Here is a 19,081-nt window from a genome sequence, read left to right as displayed (position 1 = left end):
TCCTGGTCCTGACGATTGCATACTGCAGGGTAGATTGAAAAATTCAGACACTAGATATTTTAGACAGCCTTCTCGCTCATCTACCTGTTGATGGGTGGAAAAAGATGGTTGGTCTTATTAGTAGATTTCCAGGGTTGTTTTCTAATACACGTACAAACTTAATAGAACACGATATTGACATTGGCTATGCTGACCCCATTCGTCAGCGGTTCTATAGTTTCTCCAGAGAAACTGCGTTGTTTGGATGCTGAGTTCAGGTACATGCTGGAGAGTAAGATGGCAGAGCCGCCTTTCTCCAGTTGGGCTTCTCCCTGTATCTTGGCCAGTTAACCGGATGGGACAAGCAGATTTTTTACGGACTACCGTAAGGTAAACAGTGTCACTAAGCCAGATTAATTTCCTCTTCCACTGACGAGTAGGGCACGTGAAATCGCTGCCTTTGTTACACCCTCTGGTCTGTATTCAGTTATGAGTTTCGGCCTGCGTAATGCACCTGCCACTTTTCAGCGACTTATGAACAGGGTTGTCTCCGGTCTGGCCGGGTGCACTGTTTATCTGGATGATGTAGTGATATATGCAGATACTTGGGAGGAACATCTGTCCCGTATTCAAGCCTTGTTTGACTGCCTAGCTGCGGGTCACCTCCCAATCAATCTGGCAAAATGTGAGTTTGCTCAGGCGACCGTTTGGTATTGTTCTGTCGCTCCTGTCTGTTCTCTTCTGGTCTCGTTTTCTTCTTTCCTCTTAAAGGCTGCTTCCTGTCTGCAAAGGTTGCTGAGGTCTGGGGAGGACGAGGTTGGAAGGGGCAAGTGGAAGTGTGAACACGTAACCCCCTCATCAATTTGGGACGCAGGCTGGGTCAATTTGTTTGTGTCACTGGTATGGTGTTCCGGGGTCCTTGTTGGTCCCCGGTTTTATTGGGGGGGGGGGGGTGACGACCCTTCCACTCTGTCTGCCAAATTGTTCTTGTTTTCCTTAATAGGATGTCGTGGGCAGAGCCGGGAGGGACGTCAGCTAAATGGGACACACCTGGGCTCGGGTGTGTCCCAGGATAAATGCACCTCTTCCCCATTCATTGAGGAGACTCTCTCCATGCAGACCCTGAGATTTTGGTGGTGGCATTTTTGTGGCTGTTTTTGATTGTTTGCGTTGGCACCTTTCAACACCCCTAATTATCACATTTATGCACGCAACCACTCATATACACTACTGATTACTGACTACACACACCATTGTTAATTGTTTTTAGTTTACTTTGGGTAATAAATATATTTTGTTATTCCTTATCGCCGTGTTGTCTCCCTTTGTTACAAACTTTGAGCCGGTTCGTGACAGTCAGGAATTGTGAAACTGAGTTTAAATATATTTGGCTAAGATGTATGAAAACTTCTGACTTCAACTGTACATGCATACAAACAGGCCATATTATGTATTGTTCAAGTCAAGTAATCTATAATTTAAGTTGCTTGGTGACACATTTCTTATTAGATATGAGAAGAATAAGCCTTATTGTTGCACCATATCCCTGGATCTCATTGAATGTTTTTTGCTGTTTGGGAACTTCGAATGTGGACTGTATGCAGCCGAAACAACACCGCTTCAGGCTTGGGCAGTGGTTATGGTCAATTGATAAGGAAGCCACTACAGTCCCGAAGAACACAGTGGTCTCCATCATTCTTAAATGGTAGAATTTTGGAACCACCAATACTCTTCCTAGAGCTGGCCACCCGGCCAAACTGAGCGATGGAGATGACCAAGAACCCGATGGTCACTCTGACAGAGCTCTAGAGTACTTCATCAATATGGTCTTTTATGGTAGAGTGGCCAGACAGAAGCCACTCAGTAAAAGGCACATGACAGCCTGCTTGGAGTTTGCCAAAAGGCACCTAAAGACTCTCAGACCTTGAGAAACAAGATTCTCTGGTCTGATGAAACCAAGATTGAACTCTTTGGCCTGAATGCCAAGTGTCATGTCTGGAGGAAACCTGGAACCATTCCCACGGTGAAGCATGGTGGTGGTAGCATCATGCTGTGTGGGTGTTTATCAGGGGCAGGGACTGGGAGACTAGTCAGGATCGAGGCAAAGATGGCCCAGCCAGAGCACAGACTTGAACCCGATCGAACATCTTTGGAGTCCTGAAAATTGCTGTCCAGCAACACTCCCCATCCAATCTGACAGAGCTTGAAGAATGGGAGAAACTCCACAAATACAGGTGTGTCAAGCTTGTAGCGTCATACCCAAGAAGACTCGACGCTCTAATCATTTCCAAAGATGCTTCAACAAAGTACTGAATTAAGGGTTTGAATGTAAATGTCATATTTCAGGTTTTTATTTGCAATCAATTAGTCAATTTCTAAAAACCTGTTTTTGCTTAGTCATTATGGGGTATTGTGTGTAGATTGAGAGGAAATAAAACAATTTTAATCAATTTTAGAACGAGGCTGTAAAGTAACAAAATGTGGAACAAGTCCAGGGGTCTGAATACTTTCCGAATACACTGTATATACAAAGAATGTGGACACGCTTTCAAATTAGTGGATTGGAGTATTTCAGGCACAGCCGTTGTTGTCAGGTGTATAAAATTGAGCACACAGCAATGCAATCTCCATAGACAAACATTGGTGGTAGAATGGCCTTACTGAAGAGCTCAGTGACATTCAACGTGGCACCGTCATACTGTACACATAACTTGGTAACACCCTCAGAGGGTGGAGACAATAATTCCCAATGAATGGAAAGACTCTCAGTGAAAGTGTGTGTGAATGATATGCTGGGGTAGTCTACAGACAAATCATAGTTGTTATGCTGAGACGTATATGTTAGTTCTTCCCCGTCCTCAGTGATTCTCTCCACAGAACAAAGAGACAAGATGTCATTTATAACCCCCAAGCCTAGCCTGTGGTTGACCAACTAAAATTCCTTGCAGTAATATTGGGCCAATGGCCAAATAACAAGTATGCCATTTCAGGTTCATTGCATAGACCATTCGAACCAATGAAAACTTGATACATGTAGCTATGAGTCCAGGACTGAAATTCCTACACAGATTCTAAACAGATGTTGAACTGAAAAACAACTATTTCCATTGATTGTTAATTCCCTATTGATCTCTAGTCCTCTGCGTGGTGTATTATCTTAAAATACTTACAGTACAAAACCACAGAGAAGAGAGAGATGATAAAGTCCCCTTACCTTTTCACTGTATCCTTGTAGTTCTGTAGGGAAACAACATAACACATTAATAGATGTATTGATCATAGCAAATCAATGTAAATATATAAATTGATTACTACAATACTTATTTCATAATTGATAGGGCTGTTGATTTATCAGCGGTAGATTAGTCCTTACCTGCAGGAATGAGATGTCCTCAGCTCCCAGCTCTTCCTCTATGGTTCTGATTGTGTCTGAAAGTGATGATATCTCTCTGCTCATCTCCTCAATCATCTTCTTCATCATCCGACTCTTCTGCTCCTCTTCCTCCTTCAGTGCAGCTATCCTGGCTCTCATTTCTTGATATAGAAACTGATGAAACTTCTTAAACCCCATCTTAATCAGCCTCTCTGTGTGCTGGCCCTGGCTCTGGACACAGCAGAGAGGAATGTCAAAGATATCATCAATAATTGATCATCTATAATTCCACAGGGTTATGATAAATCTTCACAGTATCATTGTATCTCAGATTCACTCTGTATTCTTACCTTGATGTGCTCTGATGTTTGATCACAGGTCAGTTTAACTTCTCTAAAGACCATCAGCTTCACTGTGTATTCTTACCTTGATGTGCTCTGCTGTTAGATCACAGGTCAGTTTAACTTCTCCTAAGAGCTTCTTGAGTAAGGGCTTCAGTGAAGTATTATGTTTGTCCTGGAATGAAATAAAATCTAAAGAGAGATAATTTGTGTAACGGAATGGATTGACACATAGATCTTTATTCACGTCACTACCCATTTGAATTCAATCACTTTTTGACAGCACCCCTTTTGATTTAAACAAAATCCTCCATACATATTTGCCCATTGTAGAAGTGCTCAAAAAGTGACTTTTTGTACCTAAATGCCAAAATATTCAAGAGATAAAGGTGCTCAAAGTTGACCCATTTTAGATTCGCCAACTTACCATGAGAGATCCATGTCTTCGTCACTTGAAAAGATAAACAGATGACATTGATATCATTTAAAAGCTTACGAACAGGGTTATCAAACTATTTTATATCCACAGCTTTAGCTGAAAATCTGAATGTTACAGCGCTGTTCTGTTGTGAGTGCTGCTCCTTCCTGCTAAACAGGGGTTCAATCATTAGTCCAAATAACTGCAACTAAAATGTGAGTTTATGTTGGAAAAATGTTTGTTTCCTTTTAAGAAACGTTTTGCAACAGAATCAGCTGAATTAATACACCCTGGGAGTAGGGTGGAGCTCTGCTTAGTTTTCCTTTCAGCTTGAGTCTGTGCAGGACAGTTCCACTAGATGTCAGTGTTTAGTTAAATATAACTGGTTTTAAGCTGGATAACTGATCAATGTACCATCATACCAGGTAATTTAACACTTAAAAAATGACGAGAAATTGATGAATAAGATATTTGACTATTGATGTACCATTTCTTACGGATCTCTAAAGCTTTCATCCAAAAACAAATCCTGTGAAATGGCTTCAACACATATTGGAGGAGTTACTGACTAGCTACAGTGACTAGTTTAGCTAACGAACTAGCTACGTCAGTCACGGTGCACATGACCAGAATGAAACATCAATGAACCACCAAAGCCACACCCCGTTTCTGTTTGAAAATGTTGTGCCCAAAGTCAAACTTTAACACGTCTAAATGCTAAGTTTATGAAACTGAACTTGACTTGACTGAGGACAGTAAGCTGATATCTGCCAATCTATGGCACTGGTCAATTCAATCAAATACACATATTTAGCAGATTTTATTGCGGATGTAGCCAAATGCTTGTGTTCCTAGCTCCAACAGTGCAACAATATCAACTGTGCAAACCAGTCAACTTCAGCAGCTGAAACTCCTACATTGGACTAGCTTTGACATTCAGTCTGTCAAGAGCAAGATGGTCAGTCCACCTCAACAAACCAACTCCTTAAACAAGGGCCCGGGATTGTCTGCGTGTACAGTATATGGTGCCTTCAGGCAATATTCACACCCCTTGACTTTTTCCACATTTTGTTTTGTTACAGCCTGAATTAAATATGGATTAAATTGAGATTTGTTTGGCACTGTTGTACACAAAATACTCCATAATGTCAAAGTGGAATTATATTTTTCAAAATGTACATTAAATTTGCCTCGAATCAAATCAAATCAAATGTATTTATATAGCCCTTCATACATCAGCTGATATCTCAAAGTGCTGTACAGAAACCCAGCCTAAAACCCCAAACAGCAAGCAATGCAGGTGTAGAAGCACGGTGGCTAGGAAAAACTCCCTACAAAGGCCAAAACCTAGGAGGAACCAGGCTTCGAGGGGTGGCCAGTCCTCTTCTGGCCATGCCGGGTGGAGATTATAACAGAACATGGCCTCGATGTTCAAATGTTCATAAATGACCAGCATGGTCAAATAATAATAATCACAGTAGTTGTCGAGGGTACAACAGGTCAGCACCTCATGCGTAAATGTCAGTTGGCTTTTCATAGCCGATCATTGAGAGTATCTCTACCGCGCCAACTCTAGAGAGTTGAAAACAGCAGGTTTGGGACAGGTAGCACGTCCGGTGAACAGGTCAGGGTTCCATAGCCACAGGCAAAACAGTTAAAACCGGAGCAGCAACATGGCCAGGTGGACTGGGGACAGCAAGGAGTCATCAGGCCAGGTAGTCCTGAGGCATGATCCTAGGGCTCAGGTCCTCCGAGAGAGAGAGAGAAAGAAAGAGAGAAAGAGAGAATTAGAGAGAGCATACTTAAATTCACAGAGGACGCCAGATAACACAGGAGAAATACTCCAGATATAACAGACTGACACTAGCCCCCCGACACATAAACTACTGCAGCATAAATACTGGAGGCTGAGAGAGGAGGGGTCAGGAGACACTGTGGCCCCATCCGATGATACCCCCAGACAGGGCCAAACAGGCAGGATATAACCCCACCCACTTTGCCAAAGCACAGCCCCCACACCACTAGAGGGATAACTTCAACCACCAACTTACCATCCTGAGACAAGGCCGAGTATAGCCCACAAAGATCTCGGCCACGGCGCAACCTAAGGGGGGGCGCCAACCCAGACAGGAAGACCACGTCAGTGACTCAACCCACTCAAATGATGCACCCCTCCTAGGGACGGCATGGAAGAGCACCAGTAAGCCAGTGACTCAGCCCCTGTAATAGAGAGGGGAACCGGCCAGGCAGAGACAGCAAGGGCGAGGGCAGCAAGGGCGGTTCGTTGCTCCAGTGCCTTTCCGTTCACCTTCACACTCCTGGGCCAGACTACACTCAATCATAGGACCTACTGAAAAGATGAGTCTTCAATAAAGACTTAAAGGTTGAGACCGAGTCTGCGTCTCTCACATGGGTAGGCAGACCATTCCATAAAAATGGAGCTCTATAGGAGAAAGCCCTGCCTCCAGCTGTTTACTCAGAAATTCTAGGGACAATTAGGAGGCCTGCGTCTTGTGACCATAGCGTACGTATAGGTATGTACGGCAGGACCAAATCGGAAAGATAGGTAGGAGCAAGCCCATGTAATGCTTTGTAGGATAGCAGTAAAACCTTGAAATCAGCCCTTGCCTTAACAGGAAGCCAGTGTAGGGAGGCTAGCACTGGAGTAATATGATAATTTTTTGGGGTTCTAGTCAGGATTCTAGCAGCCGTATTTATCCGGGTAGCCGGAAAGTAGAGCATTGCATTAGTCTAACCTAGAAGTGACATAAGCATGGATTAATTTTTCTGCATCATTTTTGGACAGAAAATTTCGGATTTTTGCAATGTTACGTAGATGGAAAAAAGCTGTCCTTGAAACAGTTTTGATATGTTCGTCAAAAGAGAGATCAGGGTCCAGAGTAACGCCGAGGTCTGTTCAACCATCAAGATAAATTGTCAGATTCAACAGAAGATATCTTTGTTTCTTGGGACCTAGAACAAGCATCTCTGTTTTGTCCGAGTTTAAAAGTAGAACGTTTGCAGCCATCCACTTCCTTATGTCTGAAACACAGGCTTCCAATGAGGGCAATCGAGTCAACAATTATTCAACCATTTTGTTATGGCAAGCCTAAATAGCTTCAGGAGTAAACATTTGCTGAACAAGTCACACAATAAATTGCATGGAGTCACTCTGTGTTTAATAATAGTGTTTAAAATGATTTTTTTAATGACTACCTCATTTCTGTACCACACATACAATTATCTGTAAGGTCCCTCAGTCGAGCAGTGAATTTCAAACACAGATTCAGCCACAAAGACCAGGGAGGTTTTCCAATGCCTTGCAAAGAAGGGCACCTATTGGCAGATGGGTAAAAACAAACAGCAGACATTGAATATCTCTTTGAGCATGGTGTCAGTCACTACAGTCACTACAATGATACAGGCATCTTTCCTAAGTCAGTTGCCAGAGAAAAAGGAAACCACTCAGGGATTTCACAATAGTTGTGATAAGAGAAACTTAGGATGTATCAACAACATTGTAGCTACTCCCATATCTGTGGGAATTAAGGGTGTTGAGGGTGCTGCAGCAACCCTTGAAAATTCTGAATTAAAAAAAGATTAATAAAAATACTGAACTGGGCCTGTACTAGTATTAGAGCACCGATATAGGCGTCTGTAGCGATATAGACCTATACAGACGTCTGTAACTTATAAAATACAGAATCATCCCCATATGACGCATCTTGCATCGTATGATGCTTTGTTTTGCAATATGATGGAAACTGCATCATACGCAGGGTGTTATTTTCCTTTAAGGGTTGGGAAGGTTTTCAGGATAAAAAATAAATGGAATGGAGCTAAGCACAGGCACAATCCTAGAGGAAAACCTGGTTCAGTCTGCTTTCCACCAGACACTGAGAGTTGAATTCACCTTTCAGCAAGACAATAACCTAAAATACAAGGTCAGATCTACACTGGAGTTGCCTACCAAGAAGATAGTGAATGTTCCTGAGTGGCCAAGTTACAGTTTCGACTTAAATCTACTTGAAAATCTATGGCAAGATTTTAAAATGGTTGTCTAGCGATGATCAACAACCGACTTGACAGAGATTGAAGAATTTGGAAAATAATCTTGGGCAAAGGTTGATTAATCCAGGTGTGGAAAGCTCTTAGATTTACACAAAAAGACTCAACTGTCATCGCTGCCAAAGGTGCTTCTACAAAGTATTGACTCAGGGGTGTGAATATTTATGTCAATTAGATATTTTTTAAACATTTCTAAAAACATGTTTTCACTGTCATTATGGGGTATTGTGTGCAGATGGGTGAGAAATATAATTATTTTAATCCGTTGTGAATTCAGGCTGCAACAATAAAAAATGTGGAGTCAAGGGTTATGAATCATTTCTGATGTCACTGTATGTGTACAGCTAACCTTAACCCCGTAATCCTAACACAGATGGAAGCAGCTCCAGGTATTTCAAACATGTTTATTGGATTAAAATGTGTTGTACTCAACAGACATACATTAAAGGTGTTGCGGTCTACAAGCTAGCTAACGGAGGCATGGTCCAAGGCCACATCTCAACAAAATGAGTCAAACATCATTCAGGAAGTCCATCATTTTTGGTATACATAATCCAGGTGAAAAATTAACCAGTGACAAAATCTAAATTTAATTAAAAACAATACAAGAAAAAACATGTGACATTTTCATTATATTAATACAATGAGCGTTGTTATCAGATAGGTGAGATTATGTCAGATGGTATTGATAGTGATTACTATCTGGACACAGCAGAGAGGATTGTCAAATATATCATAAATAATTGATGATCCATAATTCCACAGGGTTACGGTAAATCTTTACTGTATTATTGTATCTCAGGTAGGGTTTTGGCGTTCACAAAATTTCGTTAACAAACAAATAACTGCCTGTCTCACAGTAATTGACAGTCAAATAACAAACACATTTAGCATCTCCTGGCTTCCAAACATACTGTAGCCTACAAGCCACTGATGCAGACCTTTGGAACATCTACATTTTAAAAAGTCTAATAAATCTATGTAATATAGCCTACACCTTCACAATAAATTCATTATTAATTTTACACAGGTCTAAAGAAGCATGATATGAAGAAAATGTAGTCTATTTCAGAAGAACAGAATAGCATACTCTGAGTTGTCCTTATGTTAGGTCCTGATCTGGCTATGCCAAATGGCTGTGGGCTACACTAGTTCATTTTGCATGCTTAGAATTCCGTGGCATTATTTTCTAGTATGAAGAACATAATTGAACAAAGGATATTTTCTCCAAATGATTTGAGGTAGTCCTCACATGCGGTTCTTCTGTGTTGAGCGGTTAACAAAGAAACAGGTATTCCTATATGCTTAATTTATAGTTATTTATGTAACTTCAGTTGGGATACAAACGTTGGACTGTATGTTTCGATTTTTAATACATTCTAAGGCTGCATGATGAGACTCTAATGATGATTTGAAAAAAGTTGCATGAAAGGTATGAGCTCTGCTTTGTTTCTTGTGCAGGCTGTACACACTTCATCAGTCTCTCATTCACAATTTGACAAGCACGTGATAATGCCTCAAATTTCTCGGTGGCATCCACTTTGTGTGGCCGTAATGCCCCCTAAAAAAATTATTGTCTTTTGCGGCCAGTGGCCTGTGTGCCCTTGGGCTGGATATAATAATTAGAATTCCCTCCTCACTATTGTACGTGTTGCATGGTATGTAGCATCTCTCACTCGCATGGCTCACCGTCATGTGATTGGGTCTTTCTCACTGGCTACAAGTGAAAACAGACCCATCGGGGACGCAAAAGCGTGCGTCCGTATCCAAGTCCCAGGCACATATTGAAGATATTGGAAGAACTGTCCACATTTAGTTTTCGTCAGCCAACTAGATGAGTAGGCCTAATGAACAGCAAAATCACTAGCCTATGTCAATCTACTTGTAACGGTTGTCGTCGGATTGAGACCAAAATGCAGCGGGTATATGTGTACTCATCTTCTTTTATTAAGGAAAGAGGGAAAAACCAAAATAAACACGTACACCAAAAGAAACACAACGACGAATAAACAGTCCTGTAAGGCCATAAGCTATACATGGAACAATCTCCCACAAACTACAAAACAAAACACATACCTATATATAGGACTCTCAATCAGAGGCAACTAAAAACACCTGCCTCCAATTGAGAGTCCAACACCCAAACCTAGACATAGAAATACAAAGAACTAGAAAGAACATAGAAATACAAACATAGAACAGAACATAACCCAAAACCCTGGAAATAATAAATCAAACACCCTACTAAATAAACCACCACCCCGAACCACATAAAACAAATACCCTCTGCCACGTCCTGACCAAAATAAAAAAACAAATACTCCCTCTACTGGTCAGGACATGACAATCTACAATCCCCCATATTACAAAAGTTGACCTATTCTATTCTGTGTGATAAATACATATTCCAAACACAGGCTGGGACAGTTGTGTGGTGCAATAGATCCCAAATTAATATAACCACTAGCATCAATGAGGCTGACGCAACAGATGAGAAGGTTAAAATGTTGACAAGAAGGTTAAAATGTCAACTATTAGGCTATTTCTTCACATTATAAGCGCAGCAATGCACACAAGGCAGTAGGCACATGTTCCATTAGGGGGAAAACACCCGTCATCAAAAGTGACTGCAAATGCGATTATGCATGTAATGCTTTTATTGTAAAGGTGCATCTTCCCCAAACTTGAAACTCACTCGCTCAGGATATGCCAGTTAAGCTCTACACCCGTTTTAAAGCGGATGGATGTGCTTAATTTTAAGAAGTTATTTGGCCACTTTAGTTGTGATACAAACCTTATCAAAACATACAGGCTACATATAGTCTAGACTACATGAAGTGGTTGACTACGATTTGGAAAAGTAAAAAAAAAGTATGTGCTGTTTCTTGCCTTACGCTGGGCATCATTCACAAGTGATAGGCTAATATTGTCACCCATCAGACTTCTTGACTTAATCTTGTCTTTACATATACTAAATCAAATCAAAGTTTATTTGTCACGTGTGCCGAATACAACAGGTGTAGACCTTACAGTGAAATGCTTACATACAGGCCCTAACCAACAGTGCGATTTTTAAGTAAAAAATATGTATTAGGTGAACAATAGATAAGTAAAGAAATAAATACACAGTAAATACAACAATAACAGTAGTGAGGCTATATACAGTAGCGAGTTTATAACAGTAGCGAGGCTACATACAGACACCGGTTAGTCAGGCTGATTGAGGTAGTATGTACATGTAGATATGGTTAAAGGGACTATGGAGATATTATAAACAGAGAGTAGCAGTAGCGTAAAAGAGGGGTTGGCAGGTGGTGGGACACAATGCAGATAGTCCGGGTAGCCGATGTGTGGGGGCATTTGTTAGTCGGGCTAATTGAGGTAGTATGTACATGAATGTATAGTTAAAGTGTTATTGACTGTACGTTTGTTTGTGTGTAACTCTGTGTTGTTGTTTTTGTCACACTGCTTTGCTTTATCTTGGCCAGGTCACAGTTGTAAATGAGAACTTGTTCTCTACTGGCCTACCTGGTAAAATAAAGGTGAAATAAAAAATATATAAAAAATAAAAGTGACTATGCATATATGATAAACAGAGAGTAGCAGCAGAGTAAAAGAGGGGTTGCAATGCAAATAGTCTGGGTAGCCATTTGATTATTTATTCAGGAGTTGAGAAGAAAAACTGTTGAGAAGCCTTTTGGTCCTAGACTTGGCACTCCGGTACCGCTTGCCATGCGGTAGTAGAGAGAACATTCAACGACTGGGGTGGGTGGGGTCTTTGACCATTTTTAGGGCCTTCCTCTGACACCGCCTGGTGTAGAGGTCCTGGATGGCAGGCAGCTTAGCCCTAGTGATGTATTGGGCCGTACGCACTACCCTCTGTAGTGCCTTGCGGTTGGAGGCCGAGCAGTTGCCGTACCAGGCAGTGATTCAACCAGTCAGGATGCTCTCGATGTTGCAGCTGTAGAACCTTTTGAGGATCTGAGGACCCATGCCAAATCTTTTTAGTTTCCTGAGGGGGAATAGGTTTTGTCGTGCCCCCTTCACGACTGTCTTGGTGTGTTTGGACCATTCTAGTTTGTTGGTGATGTGGACACCAAGGATCTTGAAGCTCTCAACCTGCTCTACTACAGGCCCGTCGATGAGAATGGGGGCATGCTTGGTCCTCCTTTTCCTGTAGTCCACAATCATCTCCTTTGTCTTGATTATGTTGAGGGATAGGTTATTATTCTGGCACCACCCGGCCAGGTCTCTGACCGCCTCCCTATAGTCTGTCTCGTCGTTGTCCGTGATCAGGCCTACCACTGTTGTGTCATCTGCAAACTTAATGATGGTGTTGGAGTTGTGCCTGGTCACGCAGTCGTGGGTAAACAGGGAGTATAGGAGGGGACTGAGCACGCACCCCTGAGGGGCTCCGGTGTTGAGGATCAGCGTGGAGGATGTGTTGCTACCTACCCTCACCACCTGGGGGCGGCCTTTCAGGAATACCAGGATCCAGTTGCAGATGGATGTGTTTAGTCCCAGGATCCTTAGCTTAGTGATGAGCTTTGAGGGTACTATGGTGTTGAACGCTAAGCTGTAGTCAATGAGTAGCATTCTCCCATAGGTGTTCCTTCTATCCAGGTGGGAAAGGGCAGTGTGGAGTGCAATAGAGATTGCATCATCTGTGGATCTGTTTGGGCTATATGCAAATTAGAGTGGGTCTAGGGTTTCTGGGATAATGGTGTTAATGTGAGCTATTACAATCCTTTCAAAGCACTTCATGGCAACGGACGTGAGTGCTACGGGTCTGTAGTCTTTTAGGCAGGTTGCCTTAGTGTTCTTGGGCACAGAGACTATGGTGGTCTGCTTGAAACATGTTAGTATTACAGACTCAATCAGGGACATGTTGAAAATGTCAGTGAAAACACCTTCCAGTTGGTCAGCACATGCCCGGAGCACATGGCCTGGTCATCCGTCTGGCCCTGCGGCCTTGAGAATGTTGACTTGTTTAAAGGTCTTACTCACGTCGGCTACGGAGAGCGTGATCACACAGTCATCCGGAACAGCTGATGCTCTCATGCATGCCTCAGTGTTGCTTGCCTCGAAGTGAGCATAGAAGTGATTTAGCTCGTCTGGTAGGCTCATGTAACTGGGCAGCTCGCGGCTGTGCTTCCCTTTGTAGTCTGTAATAGTTTGCAAGCCCTGCCACATAAGACGAGCTTCAGAGCAGGTGTTGTACGATTCAATCTTAGCCCTGTATAGGCACTTTGCCTGTTTGATGGCTCGTCGGAGGGCATAGAAGGATTTCTTATAAGCTTCCGGATTAGAGTCCCACACCTTGAAAGCAGCAGCTCTACCGTTTATCTCAGTGCGAATCTTGCCTGTAACCCATGGCTTCTGGTTGGGGTATGTACGTATAGTCACTGTGAAGTGGGGTGGAGCTCTCTGCTAATTTCCAGGACACTACACTAGATGTCAGTATTTAGTTAAATATAACTGGATTTTAAACTGTATAACGGATCAATGTACCATCATACCAGGTAATTTAACGCTTAAAAACTATGAGAAATTGATGAATAAGATATTTGACTACTGAAGTGCCATTTCTTACCGATCTCTACAAATCCTTTGAATTGACGTCAACACAGACTGGAGGAGTTACTGACTAGCTATTGTGACTAGCTTAGCTAACGAACTAGCTACGTCAGTCACAGCGCACATGACCAGAATGATACATCAATGAACCACCAAAGCCACAACCCATTTCTGTTCGGAAATTGAGAAAAAGGCAGAGTTGGACCATTTGTCATGCCCAAAGTCAACCTTGAATGTGTCTAAATGCTAGGTTTATGAAACTGAACTGGAGTTGACAGAGGACAGTAAGCAGATATCTTCCAATTTATGGCTCTGGTCAATTCAGCACCATGGACAGCAACAACAAAAAAATCTTATTATTGACATACACATATTTAGCAGATTTTATTGCAGGTGTAGCGAAATTCTTGTGTTCCTTGCTCCAACAGTGCAATAATATCAACTATACAGAATTGTAAACCAGTCAACTTCAGCAGCAGAAAATTCTATAGTACCAATAAAAAGTTTGGACACAAATACTAATTCTAGTGTTTTTCTGTATTTTTACTATTTACTACATCAAAACTATGAAATAACACATATGGAAATATATTTGATATGTCATATTCTTCAAAGTAGCCACCATTTGCCTTGATGACAGCTTTTCACACTCTTGGCATTCTTTCAACCAGCTTCATGAGGTAGTCACCCTTTTTGCATTTCAATTAACAGGTGTGCCTTGTTGTAAGTTAATTTGTGGAATTTCTTTCCCTCTTATTGCGTTTGAGCCAACGTGTTGATTTGTTTAACACTTTTTTGTTTACTTCATGATTCCATATGTGTTATTTCATAGTGTTGATGTCTTCACTATTATTATAAAATGTAGAAAATAAATAAATAAATCAAATCAAATTTATTTATATAGCCCTTCATACATCAGCTGATATATCAAAGTGCTGTACAGAAACCCAGCCTAAAACCCCAAACAGCAAGCAATGCAGGTGTAGAAGCACGGTGGCTAGGAAAAACTCCCTAGAAAGGCCAAAACCTAGGAAGAAACCTAGAGAGGAACCAGGCTATGCGGAGTGGCCAGTCCTCTTCTAGCTGTGCCGGGTGGAGATTATAACAGAACATGGCCAAGATGTTCAAATGTTCATAAATGACCAGCATGGTCAAATAATAGTATTCACAGTGAACAGGTCAGGGTTCCATAGCCGCAGGCAGAACAGTTGAAACTGGAGCAGCAGCATGGCCAGGTGGACTGGGGACAGCAAGGAGTCATCATGCCAGGTAGTCCTGAGGCATGATCCTAGGGCTCAGGTCCTCCAAGAGAGAGAGAGAGAGAGAAAGAAAGAGAGAATTAGAGAGAGTATACTTAAATTCAAACAGGACACCGGATAAGACAGGAGAAATACTCCAGATATAACAGACTGACCCTAGCCCCCCGACACATAAACTACTGCAGCATAAATACTGGAGGCTGAGACAGGAGGGGTCAGGAGACACTGTGGCGCCATCCGACGATACCCCCAGACAGGGCCAAACAGGCAGGATATAACCCCACCCACTTTGCCAAAGCACAGCCCCCACACCACTAGAGGGATAACTTCAACCACCAACTTACCATCCTGAGACAAGGCCGAGTATAGCCCACAAACCCTGGAATGAGTATGTGTGTCCAAACTGTTGACTGGTACTGTACATTGGACTAGTTTTTACATTCAGTCTGTAAAGAGCAAGATGGTGTCTCCACCCCAACAAACCAACTCCTAAAACAAGAGCCCGGAATTGTCTGTGTGTACAGTATACAGTGCCTTCAGAAAGTATTCACACCCCTTGACTTTTTCCAGATTTTGTTGTGGTACAGCCTGAATTTAAAATTTATTAAATTGGAAAAAAGAGTCACTGTTGAACACAAAATACTCCATAATGTCAAAGTGAAATTGTGTTTTTCAAAATGTAATTTTTTTTTTTTTTCTTGAGTCAACAAGTTTTCAACCCTTTTGTTATGGCAAGCCTAAAAAGGTTCAGGAGTAAACATTTGCTGAACAAGCCACATGAAAAGTTGTATTGACTCACTCTGTGAGCAATAATAGTATTAAAAAATATATTTTTGTATGACTACCTCATCTCTGTACTCCACACATACAATTATCTGTAAGGCCACACAGTCCAGCAGTGAATTTCAAACACAGATTCAACCACGAAGACCAGGGAGGTTTTCCATTGCCTGGCAAAGAAGGGTACATATTGGTAGATGGGTAAAAAAAAAAAAGAAGCAGACATTGAATATCTCTTTGAGTATGGTGAAGTTAATGACACTTTGGATGGTGTATCAATACACCCAGCCACTACAAATATACAGGTGGAGCTGGACTACAATTCAAGTGTGCAATCTAGTGCAGGCTTCAACCCTTACTTTCAAGCTCATGGCAGAGAGCCTTGTCTGCCAGTGGATGTCCTGTTTAACTGTAACTCCTCTCTTACACCAACAGCCCCCACCACACCCGCTGCTTATGCACAAGACCTGACCACACGATTCACATAGGCCCCCAAGGAGGCGGACCAGCAGTCTACAATGGCTAAACTGCAAATGAAACATCATTATGATTGTAAGGTGGTGTTCTGCCCATACAAGGAAGGGGACCTGGTTTCCCATGTGCTAGTCCATTTCCTGGCCCCTGCTGCTGGGGATCAGACAATACTGGGGCCTGGGGATCAGACAATACTGGGGCCTGGGGATCAGACAATACTGGGGCCTGGGGATCAGACAATACTGGGGCCTGGGGATCAGACAATACACCCACACAGGGTAACCCTAACCCCGCACACAATACTGAACCAAACGGGCTACCTCTTCTGCTCATCTTCCTCCTTCAGTGCAGCTATCCTGGCTCTTTCTTCCTCATGTAGAAACTGATGAAACTTCTTAAACCCCATCTTAATCAGCCTCTCTGTGTGCTGGGCCTGGCTCTGGAGACAGTAGAGAGGAATGTCAAAGATATCATCAATATCCATAATTCCACATGGTAATGATAAATATTTACAGTATCATTGTATCTCAGCTTCACTCTGTATTCTTACCTTGATGTGGTTGGCTGTTTGATCACATGTCAGTTTAACTTCTCTAAAGACCTTCAGTTTCTCCTGTAAGGGCTCCAGTGCAGTTTTGAGTTCCACCTGGAAAGAAACAACATTATAAAGAGATGCTGTGTGTAAGAGGAGTGGATTGGCACACAGATCTTTATTTACGTGACTATATGTACATGCTGTAAGTCAAGTAGTGTTAAATACATATCCTACCTTATGATCCAGTACAGCTTCATCTATTGGGCAGCAGTCATGGCTTTTATGCTTTTTTGAAGTTTGACACACAAAACAGATGGGCTGTTTATCCTCCAGACAGAAGAGCTTGAGATTCTCACTGTGCAGACTGCAGAGCACCTCAGCCCCTGCTGAAGCTCTCTGGCTTCTATCCTGTAAGTAGGACTCACACAGGTTCTTTAAAACCAGGTTACAGGGGGGGAATTCCATTGATTTCTTTCTGCAGACTGGACATTCCCAAGATGTCTTCTGTTTCCAGTATTCCTCCAGACAGGCTTTACAGAAGCTGTGGCTACACAACACGACCACAGGATCCTTGAAGATGTTACGACACACAGAACAGGAGAAATCAACCTCGGAGAGGGAAGTTTTAGAGGCCATGTCTCACGGCTTATCTTTCTGTTATGGCTTTGGAACAGAAGGTTTACTTTCACTTTACTTTCAAGTCTTTTGACGAAGGTTTACTTTTAAAAAGTCTAAATCTATATTTGGATGACGGTGTTCCTTAGCCTTCAATTGTTGTTTTGATTCTTGGTTGTTTACAAAGTTTATTGGTCCTTCTATAAGACAGTTCACTGAATATTTAATTGCTGAATGTTACAGCGCTGTTCTGTTGTGAGCTTTGCTCCTTCCTGCTGAGCAGGAGTAGGGTGGAAGTTGTCTTTTATATCAGTTTCAGTCTGTGCAGGACACTTCCACTAGATGTCAGTCTTTACTTAAATATAACTGGATTTTATTGCTTCAAAATGCCAGGTGTATGAAATTTACCAAATAAACTGATCTAAGGTTTCTCCTCATCTGACTTGACTGTTAGCTGAATTCTGAATATCTATGTCTCTGGTCAATTCAGCACCATGGACAGCAACTGTATGGAAGTGCAAAGCAGTCAACTTCAGCAGCAGTCTGCCAAGAGCAAGATGGTGACTCCACCCCAACAAACCAACTCCCCAAACAAGGGACAGGTATTCTGCTACAGAACATGTGAAAGTTAGTCAGAGACATTCACAAGTATAAACTTTCCTCTGTAACACTATCATCCAGCTTTCCCCCCCTCCCTCACCAATCCCTCCGTCAGCCAGGCAAGAGGATAGGAGCAGTGTTTGGTGGTGTTAATCTGTCTCTCCTCAGAACTCCAGAGTGAGGATCCTCAGAGTGCTCAAAGCTGGGATTCGGACTTTGTGGCCGCAGCCTGCGAGGAGACAGATAGGCCTGCCTGTTTTATATGTAAAGCTGCCAGCCATAAAGCACAGGCCCGCCGGGTATTTCACACAATTCTTTTGTCCCAGCCAAACTGTGGTGGGGTCCCAGCATCTAAGAGGCTTTGCATTCTGGGAGCAAAGGAGAGGGAACGGACGCTGAGGATTGTGGGTAAATTTGGACGGGCATCAGGCAGGCATTTGGCAGTCTTGCCTTTCTCCCACAGCGTTCGCTCTGACATTGCTCATCCATATATTTATATATTCTTAATTCCATTCCTTTACTTAGATTTGTGTGTATCAATCAAATCAAAATCAAATCAGATTTTATTGGTCACATACACATGATTAGCAGATGTTAATGTGAGGGTAGCGAAATGCTTGTGCTTCTAGTTCCGACAATGCAGTAATATCTAACAAGTAATCTAACAATTTCACAACAACACCTTATACACACAAATGTAAAGGGATGAATAAGAATATGTACATATAAGTATATGGATGAGCGATGGCCGAGCGGCATTGGCAAGATGTAGTAGATGGTACAGAACAGTATACACATATGAGATGAGTAATGTAGGATATGTAAACATTATTAAAGTGGCGTTATTTAAAGTGACTAGTGATACCTTTATAAGTCAATTTATTAAAGTGGCCAGAGATTTGAGTCTGAATGTTGGTTGCAGCCTCTCTATGTTAGTGATGGCTGTTTAACAGTCTGATGGCCTAGAGATAAAAGCTGTTTTTCAGTCTCTCTGTCCCAGCTTTGATGCACCTGTACTGACCTCGCGTTCTGGATGATAGTGGGGTGAACAGGCAGTGGCTC

The 19,081-nt window shown here is 42.2% G+C and overlaps 1 protein-coding gene across 1 annotated transcript in view; it reads right to left on the bottom strand.

Annotated features, from left to right (window-relative positions):
- LOC106566530 (E3 ubiquitin-protein ligase TRIM39-like) overlaps nucleotides 1–18,544 on the bottom strand; it is a 33,745-nt gene extending 15,201 nt beyond the window's left edge. The window contains exons 1-4 of the mRNA XM_045692724.1: nucleotides 17,039–18,544; nucleotides 16,820–16,915; nucleotides 3,353–3,583; nucleotides 3,194–3,216 (exon numbers count right to left, since the gene is read on the bottom strand). Of these exons, the coding sequence (XP_045548680.1) occupies nucleotides 3,194–3,216; nucleotides 3,353–3,583; nucleotides 16,820–16,915; nucleotides 17,039–17,440 (752 nt within the window). The 5' untranslated portion in view covers nucleotides 17,441–18,544. The remainder of the gene's footprint in view (nucleotides 1–3,193; nucleotides 3,217–3,352; nucleotides 3,584–16,819; nucleotides 16,916–17,038) is intronic.
- Nucleotides 18,545–19,081: the final 537 nt, after the last annotated feature.

Source organism: Salmo salar, chromosome ssa13 (assembly GCF_905237065.1).
Source record: "Salmo salar chromosome ssa13, Ssal_v3.1, whole genome shotgun sequence".
Taxonomy (NCBI): domain Eukaryota; kingdom Metazoa; phylum Chordata; class Actinopteri; order Salmoniformes; family Salmonidae; genus Salmo; species Salmo salar.
This window is presented reverse-complemented; position numbering and strand designations above follow the sequence as displayed.